This window comes from Myotis lucifugus, unplaced genomic scaffold (genome assembly GCF_000147115.1).
Source record: "Myotis lucifugus unplaced genomic scaffold, Myoluc2.0 scaffold_238, whole genome shotgun sequence".
NCBI classification, from domain to species: domain Eukaryota; kingdom Metazoa; phylum Chordata; class Mammalia; order Chiroptera; family Vespertilionidae; genus Myotis; species Myotis lucifugus.
Window position 1 is genome coordinate 70369 of NW_005871286.1, and position 16523 is coordinate 86891.

Genomic DNA, 16523 nt, shown 5'->3' on the forward strand with positions numbered 1-16523 from the left:
TGTCCACGTAGTTCTGTGGGGAAATGAATGCACATCTCCTGCTTCCTACACAAAGGCCATCTTTATCAAACATATAAAAGCCAAGGTTTAAACCCACTCCGCTGATAAAGGCAGGAATATCAAAATATTAAAAGCTAATAGCACCATTCACAGTTGCAAAACCTGACGTGAAAAACAGACAGCCACCTGCGTCTCAGTTGTGCATCTGCACTCCGATCATTGCTTATGGTCATTGTTACAGGGAAAGAGAAATCCCGGCGGGGAAGAGGCTTTAGTTGATTCGTGATATGAGTTCTTATATATACTTTATTTTTATGATACAGTACGCAATTTTTCCTTGGTAGGAGGAGGAAGAGAGAGTGTATTTCTCAACATTTACTAAAGTCTCTCATGAAGGTTTGTTTAAAAAAATGAAAAATTCGCTGTTGCCCAGATACTCCTGTTCGCTGTGGCCCCTGTGGTGAGGGAAACGTATGTGAGTTGGGAGACAGAGAACAGCAATTCAGAAATACGCAAGAATCTCTGTAACTGGGGGCTTGCTCTGAGGCAGCTTCTTGGTTTCTTAATTTTTTGAAGGACGTTAAAAACGTAGGCCTCACAATGATTGCTAATAGAAAAGGCTTATCACTCATGACACCCCAGCATCTAATTGTCAGTTTTTAAGGCAGTTAATAGGCGCTATTTTTTTTTCTTCTTCTTTGGTTTAGTGTTGGAAAATACGAGTGCTATCATCAGCACGGGAGTGACAGGAATCTAATTTTTCTTCTTTACAGAAACGGTATAAGGAAAACTATGAAAAGACAAAGGCAAAGAGCATAAATTACTGCGAGACCCCCAAATTTCAGCTGGATGCAGTTCTGCAGAAGTTCAGCAGTGACGTAAGCAATCCTACGACGACTCCTGTTAAAGAAAAGACCCACCATTTCACAAATAAGTAAATGAAATGCCTTGTTTTTCAGACTAAATATAAAGATTCCTACTTGAAGAATATTTTGGGGCATTATGTGGGCAGCTATGAAGATCCATATTATGCACACTGCATGAAAGTCACGGCTCAAAACAGTGATGTAAGTTCTAAGACAATTGCTTCACTTTCCACATAACATGAACACAATGGTTGCATCCTTATGTCGATTTCTTTTCCTCATAGAAAAACTACAGAGCAGAATATGAAGAGGACAGAGGCAAAGGCTTCTTCCCCCAGACCATAACTCAGGAATATGAAACTATGAAGAAACTGGATCAGTGTAAGGATGTAAGTCTGTGGTGTGAACTGTGGGCGTGACTGCCCTCCATGGCATCTCGTGGTCAAGATACGTTCAAAATTCGGACACTTTTACAAATAAATGCAACCCAAAAAATTGAAAGAAAATTTACATTTTATAGTAGATATACTATTTTTTTTCTACCATCCATACATTTCAAGAGCTAATTTTAGCTGATTTTCCCAAAGAAGAGTTATTGGGCATCTGAAGATATGGGAGAGTTTCTTGTGCAGTGTAAAAGTGTCTCTCACAGACACCACAGTCTAATTAGAAAAAAAATAAGTGTTTTATTAACGAAAGGTATCTTTTCTTTTGGGCAGTGGGGTTCTGCTCACCCGTCCTATCGGCCAATGTGGTTTTGACAGGTGATATTGCTAAACCCTATTCCTTTCCTCACCCACAGCACACCTACAAAGTCCATCCAGATAAGACAAAATTCACTCAAGTCACCGACTCGCCTGTTCAGCTGCAAGCCCAGATCAATGCCAAACAGCTGAGTGATGTAAGTTCCTCTACCCACGCAGGCAATGCAGTTGTGAGGGACAATGTAGCATAACTCTATACAGAAAACCCAGTAACTTGTCACAGTTACACAAAACGCTATGTAAGTTGTATATTTGTGTAATCACCTAAAATATTTTTCCATTTAGTTGTCTTCTATCTTCCGCATCTTCTTGGGTGGATAATTCTAGTAAAATGGTTCCATAACGGAGACTGATGTAGCTCAATGCCCTGAAAGAGAACATGAGTTCTGAAGTCAAAACTGGACTCAAATTCCAGCTGTCTAGGCAAATCATTTAACTTCTCAGGCCTCATATTTCCGTTTTAAAACTTGTGGTTGTTTTGAAAATTAAGTGAAAGGAGATATGTGCATAGTCCACATCCTGGCCCAGAGCAGGTATTTAACACCTGGGATTTTTCTCCCTCAAATAAGTTTTTGGAAAATGGAGTGTTTGTAATAAGTTTTATCATCTAAGTTTTGAGCATGAATTTCCAAACTTATGTTGAACTAAAAAATAAAAGTAACCTGAGACATATGGCTGGAAATGAAAGGCTTTAATTAGAGTATCAACAAACCATAATGTTTGCACAGGGACATAACCATACAGGGTAGGGCAAGAGGAGGCTTACAGTTGTGAGTATGCAAAATATTACTTATTAAGTATTGTATTATTTTCCACATAAACAAACCTATTTTTGCCCCTCCCTGTCTTTGTAAGAAAAGATTTGAAAGGGCTGTCACTCTCAGAATCCACAGGGCCAATTGTGATCTATGGGGAGGGGACCTCTTCCACTTGGGTCCTTCCCGGATAACAGATGTGACAACAGCAGTCATGCGTCCAGCACACGGTTGTCAATAATGCAAGGTGGCCTGCCCTCACTCCGAACTTCTCTTTTAATCTTAACAACTTTGTCAGGTGTTATTTAACAAAATGTATTTTACATTTTCTTTGATGAAAATTAGTTTTTGTACTTAGGACAATTCTTCTTCCGAACTAATCCTCTCTCTCTCTCTCTCTCTCTCTCTCTCTCTCTCTCTCTCTCTCTCAGCTAAATTACAAAGCGAAACATGAAAGCGAAAAGTTCAAGTGCCATATACCTCCAGATACGCCTGCCTTTATCCAGCACAGAGTCAACGCTTATAACCTGAGTGATGTGAGTTCCTTGCCGCTATGCCATCGATATACTGACAAGTTGTGCTTTTATTTTTTAACTGTTTCACTAAATAAATATAATGCTAAAGATGGGATGAACAGTTAACGTTTGTACCCTGTTCCTCTGCCTCTGCCAATGTAACTTTGACTTTACCTTATAAAATGTGTGTAGCAATCATGTCAGTAGCTTCATACACCTAGACAGTCCTAATAGATTTTAACCAGCCTTCAAAATGCCACCACTCATGTGTGTCTAATTGCAAATTTAATGTTAGATCGGTTAGTCGTATATTCATTTGTATTATACTATGCTTAATTTTCTTCCAGGATTTGATTTTTTAAAGATTGAGTATTATTTCATTTATTCCCCAAGCCCATAATGTTTCTAGTTTCATGTGAAGGATCTAATTTCTACATGTAAGAGTACTGGCACTAAGGAAGATTTAAGGTATTCAAAAGGCATAAGGCCAGGTATCCAGTGCTATCTTTTATTTCCAGACTTAATTCTATAGAAAAGTCAAATTACCCTTAGGGGTTTCCATTTCTTCAACAATCCTATAAATAAGTACTAGTATTACCCAGCATCAAAGAGTACTATAATAATTCATAAAATAACCTTTGCAGAGGACTTTGAGATCAAATTAAAATGATGCTTTAATACCACAAAAAGTTAACTGTAAAATATTTGTGCCATCTTATAAAATATCCACTGTTAGGAATCATATATTAGTATGATTACTAGAATTAAGTTAATTTGATAAAATGTTCTAATGGAGAGTAGAAAAGGTTAATCTTGTAGTTAGAAGCTTCAGCTTGAGGAGAAGTATCTAAAACATGCATGGTTTTGTGGACAATGAAAACAGTCTCTTTATTTTATAGTAAGACAAAGTATTAGGTTACCTTTTAGTCTTCAAAGTGTGATAACATGCAGATCCCTTTTGTCAATTCCTTTGCTGAAATTTTCCTGTCCAGAATGTCTACAAGCACGACTGGGAGAAGACCAAAGCTAAGAAATTTGACATTAAAGTGGATGCCATTCCCCTGCTGGCAGCCAAAGCCAACAGCAAGAATGCTAGTGAGGTGAGCATGGCCTGGGACCTGGGCTGGGGGACTCGGTGCTGTCCCCTGATGAGTGGGAGCTGCATGTGTGCTGTCTTTGCAGGTGATGTACAAGAAAGATTATGAGAAAAACAGGGGCAAAATGATCGGAGCCCTCAGCATTAATGACGACCCCAAGATGCTGCACTCTCTGAAGACGGCCAAAATGCAGAGTGATGTGAGTGCTTGTGTCAATCCCCCTGATTTTCAGCTGTGGCTGCACTTGCTGTTTAATGTAACCTTGGCTGTGACGTTAGTCTAAGTAAAATCTCAGATTCAGGATGACAAGTCAAACATGAAAGCCCCGAGGTAGAGGATGATTAACTTCCTCATTTTTATGATGTCTCTGTACTTGGAGACATCAGTGAATATTGTAAAGGTTCCCCCATCATCTCCTCACTGCCTTCTGTTTTATTAGGGGGAAATTTTTACCAGCAGTATCATTTTCTGTATGGCTTTTCCTAGAAATGGGCTTAGTATCTCAGGATGTATGAACATGTATTCATGCCATGACCTGACGAAAGGCACTTTACGAAAATACATGGAGAAAAATAAAAGGCAGCCTTGGCCAGGTGACTCATTTGGTTGGAGCATTGTCCCATACACCAGAGGTTGTGGGTTCGATCTCTGGTTGGGGCACGTAGAGAGACAACTGATTGATGTTTCCCTCAAGTGGATGTTTTTCTCCCTCTCCCTTCCTCTCTCTAAATATCAATAAACATATCCTCAGGATAAGGGCAAGTAAATAAATAAAAGGCAAAAAGTGAGAAATCAGGCTAAAGACAAAGTAGGAATAACTAGATGAAGCATAACTTCAAAAACAAATTATTTTAAGAATTTTACAAAATACTGATCTTATTTTATTTTTTCCCGATCTTATTTTAAAGCCTTTAGAATACTTATTATATATAAAATAAAACTATTTACAAAATTGCTTTTCTAATTCATACAAAAAATAAATACTTCCTATTCTGTATCATTTATACATAGTTCTGTCTTTAGTAAGTATGTTTTTTTCATTTCTATATGGGAGAATTACAAGAGAATATGAAGAAATATATGATACATACAATAAAATAGAAACCCCGTCTTTTCATGTATTATTGCTATAAAGTAAAATATCAGGCCTTAATGATAAAAGGTAACTTACAGAGGTTTTCATCAAGTGCTGAACTAAATACTTTCTTAAGACTGTGCCTACTCCTAGCCAGTTTGGCTCAGTGGATAGAGCATTGGCCTGCAGGTTCGATTCTGGTCAAGGGTAGCCGATCAATGATTGTCTCTCATCATTGATGGTTCTCTCTCCCCCTTTCCCCTTCTCTCTCTTAAATCAATAAAAAATATATATTAAAGAAAGACTGTGCCTAAGTATCTAAGGCTCACCTTACACCTTTTACATCATTTTTCCAACTCTTAAAAAAGTAATTGTCCTTCACACACTCAAGAGGAAAGAATTGTTTCAAGACCAAAAGTTGCTTAGACAGCAGTACTTGTGTGCTCTGATTTATTCCAGCTGAGAAATGTTAGGAGAAGTAAAGCAAACATACTTATCCTTATCAACAGACTAGATTACACAAGACAGCCTCTCCCATGCTCATCCTGCTTTTTTGCTTTGTGGAAAGTTGATGCTGAAAAAATACAAAATTTTCTCTTTCGGTTAAAGCACAGCAATGATGTGAATGAATGGCTTTTACACCATCAGAGTTTTCCCCTTTGTTTGATTTTCTTCTTCCTTTGACAGAGATTGTACAAGGAAAACTATGAGAAGACAAAGGCAAAGAGCATGAATTACTGTGAGACCCCTAAGTACCAACTTGATACTCTGCTGAAGACCTTCAGCGAGGTTTGAAAGGCCGTGCCCACCTCTGGGGTTGGGGGGAGGCTTTCCTCCTGTCTGACAAATAACTGTCCATTTGAGTTACATATATTTCCTCTTTCAGGCTAAATATAAAGATAAGTATGTACAGAATATTCTGGGACATTACATAGGCAGTTTTGAAGACCCATATCAATCACACTGCATGAAAGTTTCAGCACAAAACAGTGAGGTAAGTTTGAAGACAATTGGCCGTGCCTCACAGTGACACTGGGAGCAGTAGCAGTCACCATCTGTTTTTGTTCTTTCTCGTTACAGAAAAATTACAAAGCAGAATATGAAGAAGATAAAGGGAAATGTTATTTCCCTCAGACAATCACACAAGAATATGAAGCAATCAAGAAGCTAGACCAGTGTAAAGACGTAAGTGCTGCTGTGAATTTCTGAAATTGGGTTTGGAATGCTTGTGCCATCTAGTGGTAAATTGAGCAGGAGTTTAAATGCTATTTGGAGGTATTAAATTTTGGCTTTTGTGTGGAATTGGGGAACACAAAAATTACTGTGAAGAAGCCTATTTGTTACAAAGTAATTTCAGGTTTCAGAAATCTTTGTTTCCATTAGTGTATATAAGACCTCAAGGGGAACAGAGGCCACGGAGATTTGTGAGCAATGGGTGTTCATCCATCCAACAAATTTGTGCCAAATGCTGTCCTCAGTGCTGACAAGGTTGGCTGCCTCTCATGGAGTGTGCATTTGTGTAGGAGATACAGACGATGAACAAAGAGCACAGAAAAAGAAAGATAAAGATATCAGGCATTAAGACAGCTAACGTAGAGTGAATGCTACAGAATGAAAATAGGATGCTGTGGGAGAGAGGGATTGCATGGACTTGTAGATTGGATAGTCAAGGAAGGTCTAAGGCAGCCATGCCAAGATCAAGGTAAGAGCAGCAATGAGAACAGCCCAAGGAGAGAACAGGCTTGGCATTAAAGGATTGAAGGGATGAGGTGGTTGAAGCATATTGAGTAGTAGGAGATGAAATCGTAGGAGATGAAGGAAGAGTGGCTTCTGTGGGGTAGGGCTTATAAGCCAAGAGACAGTTTAGAGTGAATATCAAGTCCAGTGGAGAGTCATGTAGGGCTTCAGCATGGGGAAGATGAATCTGGTTGCTAAACTGCAGGGAGACCAGTTTAGAAGCAACTTCAGGGGGAGAGAGAGAGAGAGAGAGAGAGAGAGAGAGAGAGAGAGAGAGAGGAAGTAAGAACCTATCAACCAAATTTTCAGGAAGTAAACTATTTTTGGCTGGAAACTTTTTCTATGTTTATATATGTTTTATATGTGTATGTATGCAAACAAGAATATAAAAATACATCATGAAATTTCATTAAAGAACATCTTTTCTAGCATGCCTACAAACTTCATCCAGATAAGACCAAGTTCACAGCCGTCGCTGATACTCCTGTGCTGCTGCAAGCCCAGCTCAACACGAAGCAGCTTAGCGATGTAAGTGCCTTGATTGATACGCATGTGGGTGGCCCAGAATGCCTTGATTGTTTGAACTGTAAGCATTTACATGCTTAATCTTCGTGCATGTAGTCATCATCCCAACGATGTCATTTTTCAAGATTTCTTTAAAATCTTGGAATGAAGTGGCCGAAGCGTACTAGGGAGAGGGACAATAAGTAGTAGAGGTGAAATGGTAGGAGATAAAGGAGGGGGTGATTTCTGTAGAAATAAGTAACTGCTAGATTGAATTGCAGCCTCAGGAAAAATGATGTTAGACAATAATTAAAATAGCTAGTAATTTTATTCAGTAACTCATTAATTTTTAGTGGGAATTTGCTCATCAGGATTATACCAAAAACAATGCATAATAAAAATAATGCATACTAAAATTCCATGGTAACTTAAATAAACAATAGAAGCATTCACTTGAGTAGCTAACAAGCAAGCATTTCCCATTCTTAAGTTGCCTAACAAAGACTTTACAATGAGAAAGAGCACAGAAACGAGAAATATATCAGACAATAATTTTTAAAAAATGAATATAGGATGGAGTTGTAGGATTAAAATAGGATGACAGAAGGTAGTGTGACTGGTTGGACACTTTAAATTGGGTGATCAGGGAAGATCTATGGCACAATGGTCTGCCCTACTAAGATGGGGGGGGGCGGAAAGCTGCCGTTTTTTCTCAAAGCATTCATAGTCATGTGGGTTGCCCAGTGCCCCTGTTCAAATGCAGACTCTGAGTCAGTAGGTCTGACTCTCTGATAAGCTCTAGGTGATGCCGATCCTGCTGATTGATAGACCCAACCGAGCAGCCAGGTGCTAACACAGCTAAATGCTGAGGAGAAGCACATCCTTCTCAAGACAGTCAATTAAAACATACAGATTGCCCTTCTATGAAACATGTTTTAATGACATGAATTCGCTCATGTGCCATGGGTAAAGAAGGGAATGGCATCATTATAACCGAGAAGTCATATTGGTTCATATGCAATGCTTCCTAGCATATTAATATTTTGTGCCCCAGAAAGAACAGCTAATCATTAACACCACTGACCCCACTGAACTTGACAAGATGGAATACGGTGCTGTGCGCAGTGCCCAGTCCCCACCCTCTCTTCTCCTTGGCCTGGTTAGGCCAAGGGCTCTACTTTGAAGATGCTTATTGCACAGTCCTTCTCAATCTTGCCCATTTGCCTTCACCTGCACAAGTCATCAGCCCTGTTTGCTTTTTATGTTCCCTCCCTTCCACCTAATGTAACTTTTAAAATTTTAAATAAAGTTCTATACAGTATTTTGTATTTTTAATAAGAATTTACCTACCTTTTTAACTCTGCTAGCATGTTATTTAGAATCATTATTGTTGTTAGTGTTCTTACACAATTTCATAGATTCAGGGTGTTTCTGCCTTCAAGGTACAGCCTAGAAGTTTAGATCAGACAATAAGTTTGCTACGTACATATTGGATTTACAAAATGACAACCCAAAGTTGGTTATACCTCAAGCCCGGAAAGAGGGACCGAGCACCTGGGCTCTGGGCTGCACTTCAATGGGATTGACTCTTTCTTTGAGGCATTCAAAAACAAAAACAAAACAAAAACAAAACGGTAGAGATGACTTAGCGATACATATTCTTCCACATAAATTCAAGAAAGTGCCTATCCTGAACTGTTTGACCACTCTTTACTGTGTTTCAGCTGAATTACAAAGCAAAACATGAAGGCGAGAAGTTCAAGTGCAACGTGCCAGCAGACGCTCCACAGTTCATCCAGCACAGAGTCAACGCCTATAACCTGAGTGATGTGAGTACCAAAGCCACAGAGGCCTATGTTTATATGCGCACGAAAAGAGGCAATGCCATCGGGGTTCAAAAAGGCCGGGTTAAGAGCTATGCAAATAAACAACTATTAGATTGGTATCAGAGTGTAAGCAGAGTTTTTTAAGACCTAAGTACCCTTAAAGACCTTACTTAGTTATCAGATTTCATTTTCCACAGTCTCTGTTACTGTCAGAAACATTCTCTGTTACCCCTCTGCTAATCCCTAGAGTTTTACAAGATCTCTCCCATGTGAATGTCATATTTCACCTCCTAGTGGTTTCTATTTTATATTATCCTTTATACACCAGGACAGCAGAGTCTTTAGAAAGTTCATAGAACATTAGAACAAGGATGTGATACTTATTTGGTAGTTGTGGGATAACGCTGGATGATAGGTAAATCAGTAGTATACTACCATTTGGTAAATATATATAGGGAAATAAATCCACAGATGCACATTTTCAATGTTCTTATTTTTATTTTTACTGGGTGAATCTGTGTTAGATGTTTTTTTACAATTCCTTTTGCTGAAATTTTCCTGTCCAGAATGTCTACAAGCACGACTGGGAGAAGACCAAAGCTAAGAAATTTGACATTAAAGTGGATGCCATTCCCCTGCTGGCAGCCAAAGCCAACAGCAAGAATGCTAGTGAGGTGAGCATGGCCTGGGACCTGGGCAGGGGGACTCGGTGCTGTTCCCTGATGAGTGGGAGCTGCATGTGTGCTGTCTTTGCAGGTGATGTACAAGAAAGACTATGAGAAAAACAAGGGCAAAATGATCGGAGCCCTCAGCATTAATGACGACCCCAAGATGCTGCACTCTCTGAAGACGGCCAAAATGCAGAGTGATGTGAGTGCTTGTGTCAGTCTGTCTCACTTTCAAGATGGCATCCCTGTCAACATGCCCACAGGCAGTAGCAAGTAAAAGGATTCTCTATCCATGGACCTCTCAGGTTCAAAACAACAAACTGCTGGGGAGAGCTTTAGAGGTGGAATGATCTCCCAGATTCTTATACCTCTCGTGATTGAGGAGGAAAATTATTGCTTTGTACTTGATGTCCATTCACTTTGAAGAATGTATTAATATTTGATAGAATATTGGTTGTAATTCTTAACACCTTTTGGAAAACATCACTAGGTGTTGTCATATTTTCTTCTAATTGAAAAAATAACCTTTGAAATCATGGTTTTAAAACTGTCTTTATTTTGGAAGAAAATCTTGAGTCAACAGATAAAAATCTTAGTGTAGCTATCATTGCTCTTTATTGATAATTTGGTAACTAGTATTGGCCTATAAAAATGCTCATTAATCATAGGCCCCTTTGAGAATCTGATAAAGTATTTGGATTATCCATCTCAAAAAACAAACTTTTTTTCCATGCCTTTCTCCTGCATTTCAGAGAATTTATGGCTTTCCGAAGGCTTGTCTATGGACCATCTATTATCTTTTGGCTAAAATTCTTACTACAGAGAAGCAAACATCTACTATTGCAAATTGCAGTATATGATGTATTTAAAAAATGTTTAGAGAACCACGTAAGAGTATTAAGAATGTTCAACATAGCTTGCAAATATCAGTTTTTCATTATTAAATAGAAAGATGTTTGTATTATTTGCTTTCCTTTTACCCATGAGCTCATGTGATCGGTATGTACCTTCTCTCATTCATTTTGCATTTACTCATAAAGAACTTTAAGGCATCCCATTCAGTTACTTTATCTAATAACTTCACACTGAACTATGTCGGTATACTGTGCTTACATACATAAAACTATCTTGTTCTCTACTTCTTTATCTGTTCTTAACTCAAAAAGGTTATAGCTCTCTGTTGAGAGCACATGTATATTTATCTTTGTTTTTCCATCCTATCACAGAACCCATTAGAACACTAGGCACATAATACTGCTCAGTAAACACTTTCTAATTGATTGATGTTGGCATCCAAAAGAAAAGTCACTAATGAGCCATTAACACATAATATCCAGGCTCAATGCTAAGCTGCAGGTATAGAACATGCATAGCTTTTTAAAAGAATCTTTTAAAGCCCTATTGGACCTTTGACAACATTTTATATGTGCAGATATGTGTGAACGAGTATGAACATAAACAAAGGAGCCAAAAACACTCCCACACACCAACTGCTGTTGCAACATTGTTTTATGAGTTTATTTGTAATAAAGACAAACTATGTTTACATTTTTTAATGTTTTTTCATACCATCAGAAAGTTTTCACATTTTATTTTTATAAACTAGGATCTAGATTTTACAACTAAGGTATAAATGTATTCAGTGAAAGTTACTACCCTCAAAATATTAGAAGGAAGACCACATTCCCTAATAGACTGGATCATTTGCGAAAGAAATTTCTACAGATTTATAATGCATATCTGTATTTGCTAGCTTGGGTCACTGTCTTTATTGATTCTATGACTATGGGGACATATAATGGGTTTAGAATTTTCCTAACGGCAACTGTCTCTCATTAAGGCAGTTGATGAAGCTGGGACTTTGACCTCATTAGTAGCCCGGCTAACCATTCCAGAAAAACAGCCAATGGACGTGCCTTCTGAGGCTCAGTGAGGGCATTCATTTTATGAGAACACTGTACAGAAGGGCCAAGGTTACTTTAATGGCTCAACTTCACAGACGTTTCTCCTTTGAGATGTTATAGCTACTGCAATCTGAAGTTTCTTTTAAATTGTTACCAAAAATTAAATGTAGTATGAAAAAACCTTTGAGATTCTCAGTGGGGTTTATGTCCTGTCAAATGTGGAATAATCAGGTTGAAAAATCAGAAACTATCCCTTTAAAGATGACTTTAGAAACTCCAAGAGTCGAGTGTACACTTCTGTTTACCAAGCTGTCATCTTATAAAACCAGAAGTAGAAATGATTGTCTCATGATTTTGGTCAACCAGAAAAACACTCCCTTATTGGAAAACTCTTCAAAGGTTAGATTACCTCCAGAGGTCATATAGTTTGTTAGCAGTCTTTGAAAACCCCTGTTTTTTTTTTTTTTTTTTAAAGAAATGGGGCTTTTTTTATTTTTTATTTTTATTTTTTTTTAAATATATTTTATTGATTTTTTACAGAGAGGAAGGGAGAGAGATAGAGAGTTAGAAACATCGATCAGCTGCCTCCTGCACATCTCCTACTGGGGATGTGCCCGCAACCCAGGTACATGCCCTTGACCGGAATCGAACCTGGGACCTTTCAGTCCGCAGGCCGACGCTCTATCCACTGAGCCAAACCGGTTTCGGCGAAAACCCCTGTTTTAAAATAAAGTAATACTTGGCTGAAGCAGAAGCCATGGCCCATTTCTGATGTCTGACAGCTGTACTTAGATCTAAAAAGAGATTTGAGAAGATCTGTCCATGTATGATTTTGGGGAGCATTTCAACAATGTGTAACATATGAACAAATTTTAGGAAAAAAAATAGCTACTCAGATGTTTGGATCTGTTTTTCTGAACTCGTATTTGTTGGTTATGAGAGATCTCTGTGCTTTTTCTGGAAATCCATTAAGGTAATAAATGGTCATTTCCTATTCACAGCGTGAATATCATAAAGACTATGAAAAGTCAAAAACTATCTACACGACACCTCTTGATATGCTCCAAGTCACTCAGGCTAAGAAAGCTCAGGCGATTGCCAGTGACATGGACTACAAGCACGTGCTACACAGTTACAGCTACCCGCCCGACAGCATCAACCTGGACCTGGCCAAGAAGGCCTATGCACTGCAGAGCGACGTGAGTATCCGATTTCCTCTATTCCCTCCTAAAATAAGGTAGAAACGGAGAAAGATTTCTAAGTGGGTGAGTTTTTTGGCATTTCTCACAAGTGTTGGCATGATCTTCTGTATGTAAGAACTCTGTAACGGAAAGTTACCCCTGTGGTTCTATGACAGCACACCCTTCAGAGTTAGAGAGACCTGGGTCTAGTATGTACCCCATCACTGTTTCCCTTGGGGAAAGTTATCTATTTTGCTGAGTCTACAGTCCTCCTTGTAAAATTGGAATAAAACAAAACAACCGTTTTGGGGATTTAAATGTTTGCAAAAATATTTAGCAGGGTACCAGGTCTTGGTGAGTTCTCAAAAAACATTCACTATGATTATCATCATCACTATCAATAATTTTTTACATAGATTTCTATTTTATCTAAAAATAAAATATATAATTACAGCATCAATTTTTTTTATAATAGCTGGACTTTTTTCTGCAGATCAAAACTTCTTTAGGCAAATTAATTTGTCTGAGCTACACAATTGAACACTTTATCCTAACAATTCTATTTAATAAACATGTAGCAAAATATACTTAACATAAAATTTGCCATCGTTACCATTTTTTTAAAATATATCTTTATTGATTTTAGAGAGGAAGGGAGAGGGAGAGAGAGATAGAAACATCAATGATGAGAATCATTGATTGGCTGCCTCCTGCACACCCCCTACTGTGGATCGAGCCTGCAACCTGGGCATATGCCCTTGGCCGGAATCGAACCTGGGACCCTTCAGTCCGCAGGCTGACTCTCTATCCACTGAGCCAAACTGGCTAGGGCCATCGTTACCATTTTAAGTCTACACTTCTGTAGCAGTTAATTATATTCACCTTGTTGTGCAACCAATCTCCAGAACTTTATCATCTCACAAAACTGAAACTCTACACACAAACAACAGCTCATCATTTCCTCCCTCCCTCAACCCTTGGCAACCACCCTCTACTTTCTGTTTCTATGAGTTAGACTACTCTAGAGACCTCATGTAAATGCAATAATCCCATATTTGTCTTTTGTGAATGGCTTCCCCTAACCCTAACCCCTTAGTGTAATGTCCACAAGGTTCATCAGTCTTGTAGCATTTGTCAGGTTTTCCTACCTTTTTGAGTTGAATATAGTTCTGTTTTCTGCTACACCACATTTTGTTTGGCCATGTGCCAGCCAGTGGACACTTGGATTGATTCCATCTTTTGGCTGTGTGAATAATGCCAATTTGAACATGGGATACCAACATTTCCATCACTAAGAATTCTACTTTATACATAGTCATCTTATTTATTTGTTTAATTTTTGCTATGTTTCTTCCTCCTGAATAAATTGTAAGCCTCTTACAGGTAGGAACCATATGGTTTCTTGATTTTTTTCATTCTAATTAGAAGGCCCACACTAAAGAATAAAAATTTGAAGTTTGTATCTAGAGTTTAAGTTTAGGTACTATCTATAGCTAGATAATAAGGGTAACTCATTATTTTAATAATATTAAGTAAGTGTCCTCAAAATAGGACCAATTCCAAATGATAAGCAAATTGATAGCACGACTGTGTTAAACTGCACTGTCAGCCAATGTAGAAAAACTCCTAAGCTGACTATTACACATGAAGGGCATTGTGAGCAAACAACTACTATCAACTCTTATCTAATCATAAAATGAGCAAAATTATCCAACTTTAATGTGGTCTTCAGTCCTAATTTGACCATTTACACATAATACTTAGAGCTCTAATGAGCAAACCTCTCACATTTGATTATCTAAATATAACAACTTCATTTATTCCTTGAAATGCAGCTTTGAAATTAGCATTTTCCTGATTGAAATTCCACTCAGTTGAAAATAAAAATAAAATGAAATATATGTCCACTGGGAAAGCAGTGAGAACCTAAGGGCTGTTAAAATCTCTCACCAAGAATATGTTTAAAATAACCTTAATGTCTGGAGTAAGAAAGCTGGTCAGAAATCTTAACATGTTAATGATTTTACGAATAAGCATGATGCTGAGCAAAAGAAATTTAACTTTTCTCTTGGTGTTCTAGGTCGAATACAAAGCTGACTACAACAGCTGGATGAAAGGCTGTGGCTGGGTGCCTTATGGGTCCTTAGAAATGGAAAAGGCAAAGAGAGCTTCAGACATCCTTAATGAGGTAAAGCCAGTGCGTTCATTTGTCACAGAGAGATTTGTGCATGTGCCATGAGGAAATTCCCCAAACCATGGGAAGTGTCTCCTTTACCACTTCGTTATCTAGTAATTGTTGCTGAGGGGGAAAACTAACCACATGCATGAATTATTCTGGTAGATAAATCACGTACGGGAACCATTCATGATAAAAATATTTTAACAACTTTATCAAGGTTTACTTTGCATACCATAAAATACTATGTTAAATGTACCCCTGAATGAGTTTTAATAGGTTCCTATAGTTGTACAATCATCATTACAGTCCAATTTTAAAATTCTGCTAGTTCTCCAAAATGATTCCTTGTAAAATTCCTGCTCCCATCTTCAGTTCCAGGCAACCCCTCATTTGCTTTCTGTCTCTAGTGTTCTGCTTTTCTAGAAAATTCCTTTATATCAGTCTTCTTTCATTTAGAATAATGTTGTTGAGGTTCATCCATATACCTACATGCGTCTGCAATTCCTTTCTTTTTATTATTGAGTAGCATTCATTTGTATGGCTATGTTGCATTTTGGTTGTCTAGTTGGTGCACATGTGCATTTTTTCCACTTTTTGGTGATTATGAATAATGTATATAAAGAATATTACAGATTATGTATTATATATCCTATGTCATATTCTTGATGACTGTGAAGTAGTATACAGATTATTATTTAGTCTAAGAAAAAATAACGATGATCTTGCAGTCTCAAAGCAGCCAGGCGAGATCTGTCCCTTCTCTGCCTACAGTGAAACATCCCGATACTGCCAGGCAAACCCATCATCAAGGAGATTAGACTACATAAAAAAGGGGCAGAGGTGCTCAGTGGGAGTTGTCTTCCATACTCAAGATTTTGTTGTTCATGTTGTTTTGTGCTTTTGTTTTTGGTGAAGACCATTGTATCTACTCAGGAATTTTTCAGAAAAAGTTCTTCTGACTTGATTGTTGTCAGAAGTCTGAAGTTGAAAGAGTGATGCAACTATGGGAGAATAGGTGGAGAAGAATATAGGGATAAGGGTAGCTAGAAGTTGTCAGCTCCCAATTCGAACACCTTCTAGTGTTCCCTCTCCTGTGACTTCTCAGCACTTTAGTGACAATCTATGTACAAACCTTATTGAGGCTTGCAGAGCAAAATTACTCCCTCTCTTTTAAAAAAAATACATTTTTATTGATTTCAGAGAGGAAGGGAGAGGGAGAGAAACATCAATAATGAGAGAGAATCATTAATCAGCTGCCTCCTGCATGCCTCCCACTGGGGCTCAAGCCTGCAACTCAGGCATGTGCCCTTGCCCAGAATCAAACCCGGGACCCTTCAGTCCCCAGGCCGAGACTCTATCCACTGAGCCAAACCAGCTAGGGCACTTCCTCTCTTTTTAATAATCCCTAGCTACTGTCCCAATTCCCCAATTTCTCCTCGCTCAACTAGAGAT

General features: G+C 38.2%; 1 protein-coding gene across 1 annotated transcript in view; it reads left to right on the forward strand.

The window, feature by feature from the left end:
- NEB (nebulin) overlaps positions 1–16523 on the forward strand; it is a 192085-nt gene that overhangs the window by 24702 nt on the left and 150860 nt on the right. Inside the window, 16 exon segments of the mRNA XM_023762218.1 lie at positions 774–878; positions 960–1067; positions 1151–1255; positions 1669–1767; positions 2817–2921; positions 3893–4000; positions 4083–4196; positions 5760–5861; positions 5959–6066; positions 6153–6257; positions 7239–7337; positions 9038–9142; positions 9706–9813; positions 9896–10009; positions 12713–12910; positions 14973–15080. Of these exon segments, the coding sequence (XP_023617986.1) occupies positions 774–878; positions 960–1067; positions 1151–1255; positions 1669–1767; positions 2817–2921; positions 3893–4000; positions 4083–4196; positions 5760–5861; positions 5959–6066; positions 6153–6257; positions 7239–7337; positions 9038–9142; positions 9706–9813; positions 9896–10009; positions 12713–12910; positions 14973–15080 (1791 nt within the window).